This window comes from Thamnophis sirtalis, unplaced genomic scaffold (genome assembly GCF_051295495.1).
Source record: "Thamnophis sirtalis isolate CommonGarterSnake01/CBP01778 unplaced genomic scaffold, rThaSir2_p1.2 scaffold_3, whole genome shotgun sequence".
Lineage (NCBI taxonomy): Eukaryota > Metazoa > Chordata > Lepidosauria > Squamata > Natricidae > Thamnophis > Thamnophis sirtalis.
The window spans coordinates 22,179,429-22,187,624 of NW_028261383.1; the positions used below are offsets into that span (position 1 = coordinate 22,179,429).

At 40.5% G+C, this 8,196-nt stretch overlaps 1 protein-coding gene across 1 annotated transcript; it reads right to left on the bottom strand.

Annotated features, from left to right (window-relative positions):
* Positions 1-444: 444 nt before the first annotated feature.
* On the bottom strand, positions 445-6,470 carry LOC148047541 (uncharacterized). Its single transcript, XM_087708369.1, has 2 exons — positions 6,392-6,470; positions 445-3,360 (listed from the first exon to the last, which is right to left on the bottom strand). The coding sequence occupies exon 2, from the start codon at positions 2,729-2,731 to the stop codon at positions 683-685; it is 2,049 nt and encodes a 682-aa protein (XP_087564495.1). The 5' UTR covers positions 2,732-3,360; positions 6,392-6,470; the 3' UTR covers positions 445-682.
* Positions 6,471-8,196: the final 1,726 nt, after the last annotated feature.

The following is an 8,196-nucleotide window of genomic DNA, read 5'->3' on the forward strand; positions in this document are numbered from 1 at the left end:
TAACACAGTCTAAAAAGTGTTAAGGTAGCAAAATAGAACAGTTTGTCCAACTACCACACAACAATAAATCAGAAACAGCCACCATATTGACATGGAGGAAGTCATGGCAAAATGGCAGCTGCTTCCACAGGTCTATTGCATGGCCTAGGCATGAATGCTGAGCACAGTCAAAGTAATGGCTGCTTCGTTGACACAGTCACACAGACAAGATATGCATATCCAGCACCCTTCCCCACATGAGGTTCAGAGATCTTCAAGGGAGGGAGTCAGGCCTAGGTATTGCAGGCTTCTAGTAAAGTGAGGGCCCTCTGGGGGAGAGAAAGGCCTATAGGGACCATGTGGAGACTCTATGGTGGAAGGAAAGACCTGTGAGGGATGGAGAGGCCTATGAGGACCATGTGGAGACTCTATTGTTGCAGAAAATTAAGGACTCAGACTTCAGGATCAAAAGAAGTAACTTTATTTGGTACCAAGGGTCCGAGCAAGATAGGCAAGACAGCCATTTGTACAATTGAACAAACTCCTTATGGAGACATGCGTTCTTATATGTTCCTCAAAAACAGCCTGACACGGAAATACATTATGTCTACGCTAATTGGTAAGTTGCTGTTACTATGCAAAAAGCAGATAAACATCATTTCTACTTTTCAGGTTGGGGTCACAGTTAACTTGCAGGAAGGGTCTAAGTTTCCAATAGTTTCTCTCCTGTGTGAGTCCTCTGGTGTGTCATCAGGCTGGATTTCTGACTGAAAGATTTCCCACAAACAGGACATTCAAAGGGTTTCTCTCCTGTGTGGGTCCTTTGGTGTATCACTAGGTGGGAATTCTGACTGAAACCTTTCCCACAGTCAGGACATTCAAAGGGTTTCTCTCCTGTGTGAGTCCTCTGATGTATCATTAGGTGGGAATTCTGACTGAAACCTTTCCCACAGTCAGGACATTCAAAGGGTTTCTCTCCTGTGTGAGTCCTCTGATGTGTCATCAGGATGGATTTGTGACTGAAACATTTCCCACAAATAGGACATTCAAAGGGTTTCTCTCCTGTGTGAGTCCTTTGGTGTCTCACCAGATAGGAATTATTACTAAAGCTTTTCCCACAAATAGTACATTCAAAGGGTTTCTCTCCTATGTGAGTCCTTTGGTGTCTCACCAGATAGGAATTATTACTAAAGCTTTTCCCACAAATAGTACATTCAAAGGGTTTCTCTCCTGTGTGAGTCCTCTGGTGTATCACCAGGTTGGAATTTTGACTGAAAGTTTTCCCACAAATAGAACATTCAAAGGGTTTCTCTCCTGTGTGAGTCCTCTGGTGTTTCAGTAGGTTGGAATTCTTACTGAAACCTTTCCCACAAATAGGACATTCAAAGAGTTTCTCTCCTGTGTGAGTCCTCTGGTGTTTCAATAGGTTGGCATTCTTACTGAAACCTTTCCCACAAATAGGACATTCAAAGAGTTTCTCTCCTGTGTGAGTCCTCTGGTGTTTCAGTAGGTTGGCATTCTTACTGAAACCTTTCCCACAAATAGGAAATTCAAAGAGTTTCTCTCCTGTGTGAGTCCTCTGGTGTTTCAGTAAGTTGGAATTCTGACTGAAACCTTTCCCACAGTCAAGACATTCAAAGGGTTTCTCTCCTGTGTGAGTCCTCTGATGTTTCATCAGGATGGATTTGTGACTGAAATCTTTCCCACAAATAGGACATTCAAAGGGTTTCTTTCCTGTGTGAGTCCTCTGGTGTTTCATCAGGATGGATTTGTGACTGAAACTTTTCCCACAGTAAGGACATTCAAAGGGTTTCTGTCCTTTGTGAGTGCTCTGGTGTATCATTAGCTGGGAATTCTGACTGAAACCTTTCCCACAGTCAGGACATTCAAAAGGTTTCTCTCCTGTGTGAGTCCTCTGATGTTTCACTAGGTCGGAATTCTGACAGAAACTTTTCCCACAGTCAGGACATTCAAAGGGTTTCTCTCCTGTGTGTGTCCTCTGGTGTATCATTAGGTGGGAATTCTGACTGAAACCTTTCCCACAGTCAGGACATTCAAAGGGTTTCTCTCCTGTGTGAGTCCTCTGGTGTATTATTAGGCGGGAATTCTGACTGAAACCTTTCCCACAGTCAGGACATTCAAAGGGTTTCTGTCCTTTGTGAGCCCTCTGGTGTATCATTAGCTGGGAATTCTGACTGAAACCTTTCCCACAGTCAGGACATTCAAAGGGTTTCTCTCCTGTATGAGTCCTCTGGTGTATCATTAGCTGGGAATTCTGACTGAAACCTTTCCCACAGTCAGGACATTCGAAGGGTTTCTCTCCTGTGTGAGTCCTCTGATGTTTCACTAGGTCGGAATTCTGACAGAAACTTTTCCCACAGTCAGGACATTCAAAGGGTTTCTCTCCTGTGTGTGTCCTCTGGTGTATCATTAGGTGGGAATTCTGACTGAAACCTTTCCCACAGTCAGGACATTCAAAGGGTTTCTCTCCTGTGTGAGTCCTCTGGTGTATTATTAGGTGGGAATTCTGACTGAAACCTTTCCCACAGTCAGGACATTCAAAGGGTTTCTCTCCTGTGTGAGTCCTCTGGTGTATCACTAGGTAGGAATTCTGACTGAAACCTTTCCCACAAACAGGACATTCAAAGGGTTTCTCTCCTGTGTGAGTCCTCTGGTGTATCACTAGGTGGGAATGGCTGCTGAAACATTTCCCGCAATCAGAACATTCATATGATTTCTTTTTTGTGTGCATCCTTTAGTATATTAGCAGGCCGGTGTTTAGACTCAAACTTTTCCCACAGTCAGCGCATTCAAAAGGTTTCTCCCTGGTGGGAGTTTTGTAATGTATCACCAACCACAAGGAGCAGTTCTGACTAAAGCTTTGACCACATTAGTATTGCTTTTCTCCAATGTGGATCATTTCATGCACACTCAGTTGTGATTTGAAATACGCACTTTGCCCACAATAGCCACATCTGTGGAGCTGCAAAAGGGGATCATGTGACTGAAAAACAGGGCAACAGTCATAAATGTGAGTTAGGTGCCAAGAATTCAAAAATAAATCATGTGACCATGTGGATGCGGCAATAGTCATAAGTGTGAAAAATGGTCATCAGTCAGGTTTTTCAGTGGCATTGTCACTTCGAATGGCTACTAAACAGTTATAAGCCGAGGACTACCCGTAATGTATCCTTATGTTCTGCATACTCTACTTTTTCCAGTTCGAAATCTCTTTTTGATTATCTGCTGGGGAAGAAGGAGAATTTTATGGGGTTCTGAAGGAGATGGAAATGTTTTGATTTCTGGCTTGATTGATTTTCCTTTTTAACATTGCTTGTTATTCTCAATTGTCCGGAGTTCTCTTATTGGCATCCTCTTTGCCTGTAAGATTCAAAGAAATGTTTTATAAAATGGTTGCAGAAGATGTAAAAAAGAAAACTATATACATTAAAAGTAAAAAGGAAATATTTCACAATGCTAAAATAACCTTAGATTAATTATGATTTATTTGACACATTGAAAATTACGGAGATCCAAGTTCACATTTGTATGCAACCATGAAATTCTCTGGTTGACTTGGGCCAATACAAATTCTTAGAATAGCAATTATTGGATAGAATCACTGAAATTAAGATGAATATAATATATAACAGAATAATAGAGCAGGAAAGGACCTTAAAGGTCTTCTAGTCCAACCCTCTGCTCTACCACTTCAGAAGTGGCTGAAATCTCTTTTTTGAAAGCCTCCAGTGATGGAGCACCCAAAACCTTTGAAGGCAAGCTATTCCATTGTTTGATTGCTGTAATCGTTAGGAATTTTCTTTTCAGTTATAGGTTGCTTCTTTCTTTGGTTAGTTTCCATCCATCGTTTCTTTTGGTACTTTGGAAAATAAATGGACGTCTTTGTCTTCATAGGAGCCCCTCAAATATTGGAACACTGTTACCATGTCTCCTCTAGTCCTTCTCATTAGACTAGGCATGCCCAATTCCTATAACCATTCTTTGTAGGTTTTAACCTCCAGCACCCTAATTACCAAAAATACATTTTGTTTTAGACTTTACAAATACTTGTAAGTGATACTCCATTTAAACAATGGCAGATGGAGATCTCTGACTTTATATTACAAGGGATAAAACCAAGAATTAAATATAAATTATTCCAAGACGCTAAGGAAAGAGGAGGTTGGGTTTACAAGATTTGAAATTGTACTTTGATGCTTGTTTTGTTTGGCAAAAAGAGTGTGTGACTCTCCAAATTAAGAGGTTACATGAGCTAGAGGGCCATGAATTAAGATTTTGATGGCATTACTATTTATGGCATGAAGTGGTTTGGGAATGCATTAAAAGCATTGAATTTTGGAAATATAAAGAAGAGCTTTTCATAATTTATGGTGGGCATGTCACAAAGCAAAGAAATGGAATAAGATACACATCTTATTAAATCTTAAAGACTATTAAAGTGACTATAAAATAAAACCAGGATTATTTTAGGCTTAATGGATAAAGAACTTTAAAAAAATGAAACAGTTGTTATATGTTGATTGAGGCAGGAATACTTTGTGCACAAAAATGGAAGAATATTTTCATTCCCACAATGGACAAATGGCTGCAAAAGCTGATAGAGTTAGCAGAGATGGGTAAATTGACTGCTTTGATTAAAGAAAACAACAGGAATAATTTGTTTGTACGTGGAAACTGCTTTTGGACTTTGTTCTTGAGATAGAGAAAAAATATAGTTTGATTTTGGGTTCTGTAGATTAGATAGGTTTGTTGTTATAGAAGTGGCTAGTTTATATTAACTTATGAAAGTAAATAGTTGAGGTTTTATGTTAGCACCTTATTTTAGTGCACCAAAAGGAGTCAGAATTCAATGCTTTTCTTTTCCTTATCCCCTTAACCCTACACTTATCTCGCTCCCCCTTTTTCTCTCTTCTACCATTATTTTTCTTTTTCTTTGCACTTCTATATTTTATATTTTGATCAATTAATAATTTTTTTTGAACAAAACCCCCTAATTCTTAGCACTGCAAAGAGTTTCTGTGAAATATATCTGGAAGTGATGGGGATAGATTATACAATTGTAGATATATGCATTCAGAGAAAAATAGAAATAAACAAACCTAGAAACTTATATATTTGAAAATTCTATGTGTTTTCAGCCCAAAAAGTATTCCAAAATTGTTACTGTCAAACCTTTCAATACTTTCAGAGATGTGGGGGCCTTAACTGACAAAATGATGCCTAAAGGCTCTGCAAGATTTGAAACAACCGTTTTGCCCATGAAAGTCCTGAGATCAAAGTAAGGGCAGAAAATACTTTCCACAACTACTCTGTGGACATTCCCATTGAAGCAGTCCTCACTTACTGATTGCATTTGGGACTTGCATGTGTCACTAAGCAGCCTGATCGTGAAGCATGATGTCACCTGACAGTGCCAACTTGCATCTGTTCCTCTGCAGTTGTGGGTTGTTAAAGGCAATTTCACCAGACCCTGGCTGGCAACTTCCTGCTGGCATCCCCACTGAGTTTGCTTGTGAGAAGCTAGTTGGGAAGGTCACAAATGGGGATCAGGAGTGTGGGATGCTGCAACCATCATAAATGTCCATTGATTGGAAGAACCCAAATTGGTGCAACTCCTTTTCCTGCATATTCATAACCACAGGAACTGCTGACTTGTTCAGGTCACTGAAGAAGTGTTAGGAGGACCACAGATTTCTGGACCACGTCTGCAGTTGCTTTTACAGTGACATAGTAAAAGGCACCGTAAAAGCCAACTAAAAAGGTCAATAGGACCTTTTTAGTTGAACCCGGTTAATACACGGATGGGGCACCAATAGGAAATATCCTGCTTGTTGGCTAGACGTGGAAGTAAAAAAATCCAAAAGACACAGTGGCAGATCAGTCCAACATTCTTGCCAAGAAAACATAACAGGGTCCATAACAGAAGAAAAGAGTTGAAATTGGAAATCTTCCAGTCTACAGAAGGGGAGGCCGAGGGGTGAAATGATAGCGGTCTTCCAATATCTGAGGGGCTGCCACAAAGAAGAGGGGCTCAACCTCTTCTCCAGAGCATCTGAAGGCAGAACAAGAAGCAATGGATGGAAACGAATCAGGCAGAGAAGCAACCGAGAAACAAGGAGACGTTTCCTGACTGTGAGAACAATTAACCGGTTTGCCTGCAGAAGTTGTGGATGCTCCATCACTGGAGGCTTTCAGGAAGAGACTGGACAGCCATGTGCCTGAAATGTAAAAGGTCTCCTGCTGGAGGAGGGGGCAGGACTAGATGACCTCAAAGATCCCTCCCAGCTGTTATTCCACATTCTATCTCGTTGCTTCTCTGCTTCCAGGCGGTTGACGGAACAAAAGATCCCGAATTGCTCCGGGATTCCATTCCCACCAGCACTCAACTCACCTCCCAGCTGCTGCTTCGAGTCTCGGAAGAGGCGCAAGTCCCTGTCTGCACGAAAAATGTGTTCCGTCAGTATTCCGGAAGAGGAAGTTCCTCTGTGCTATTGTACTGTTGGCTTTCCAGTTACAAATGCTGCCATCTCCTGATAGGAGGCCGAAAAACAGGGTTGAGTCTTGCTGTGTGGTGGTAATGAAGGGGCTTTGGGCAATTCCTATTATGGCTTAATGGCTTTGTCCTTGTTTGGATCTGAGTGAGGAAGACTGGATTAGTCCAGTCTAATGGGATGGGATGATGGGATTCATCACCCTGAAGCTCTTTTGTGTTGTAGATGAGATGTTTTTGTCTTTCTGGGACTATTAACAAAGGTGGGGGCTGCTTTCCAAGAGCATGTTTCTCCTTTTCTCATCCAGGGAGGTATAATATTCTGCCTTTTTAATATTTCCTAGATTTCATTTTTCTAGGAAAGGGTGGGGTTATTTTTCTACACCCCCTTTGCATCAACAGAGTTACATGTTCCTCAAGTTTAAAATGAAATTAGGGACAGGAGACATGGGACACCACAACAAAGCTCATTGGCATGATAAACTCTTGCAACCAAATGACACACTGTTGCAGAAAATCAGGAGATTTGGACTGCGGGATCAAGAAATAGCTTTATTTGGCCAAATGCTTCAGATAGAGATAACAATTTCTAACATCTGAACAGCATTCTAATCCAAACACACATTTTTATATTGTATTCAAAGCATCAAAAACACGGAAATATTTTAAAGCATTCTTATTGGCTAAATTCCTTAATTCTAAGCAAAGAAGCGAATTCTACTGTATTTCCCTTTCATGTCTAGATTTGCAGAAGGCAAGCAGAAAGCGCTGGATACATGCTCGCTTTTGTGAAAGCAGATTTAGATATTTTTTTTTTTTTTTACTAAAGCCCTATTTTTTCGTGGTAGCCAGAAAATAAATCATATTATTTCATTAATCCAAATTTCTTTGTGAACTCTATCCAGGATGAACTAATATTTCTTTTTCTGCTTTTTGCTCCTTTTACAAAATAAAGGTAAAGTATAAATATTCTACATACTATTTACTGTGTATTGTGTACACATCTATTAAGAATCTAAGGGAAGCAAGTAGAGCACTTTCCCTTCACATTTTCTTCATGCTTGTTTGTTTCCTCATATGGACATATTAGTCTGAACAGGCAGATAGATTGTTCCATGCTTGATTAAGGACTGATAATCTCAGTTTTGACTGAAATATGCTCATCCACTTAAATCATGCCTTTTCTTGCCCTGTTTCTAGATTTCAAGCAGGCCTTTGACAGAAAACGCGGTAGATGTGTAGGAAGTTATCACCCAGCCCTCTCCCAGAAAAATGAAATATCCTAGGAAATATTGAAAAGGCAGAATATTTCTCTGGATGTGAAAAGAAAGAAACATGTTTTAAAAGACAGAATAGCTGCCTGTAGCTTCCTGCCCATCCCCACTTTGTCAATGGGCCATTAAGAAGGCCAAGATAGTCCATTTACATAATAAAGACTTCTCCACTTCAGATCCAGAGGAATAGGATTAAGGCATGATAATAGTGGCCCTTTACTCAACTGACCACATGGCATCTGAGAACTCAACCAAACCTGGATTCAAAACGCAGCCTAGAGAGTTTGACAACCAATCAGAATCCACCTATTCGGTAGAACCGGTTCGTCAAATCTACCGAACCGGTTAGAAGAGGTTCTACCAGTGGACCCGGAAAGTAGGCCATACCTACAGAAGAGGTTCCAAAAATTTTTGAAACCCACCACTGCCCCC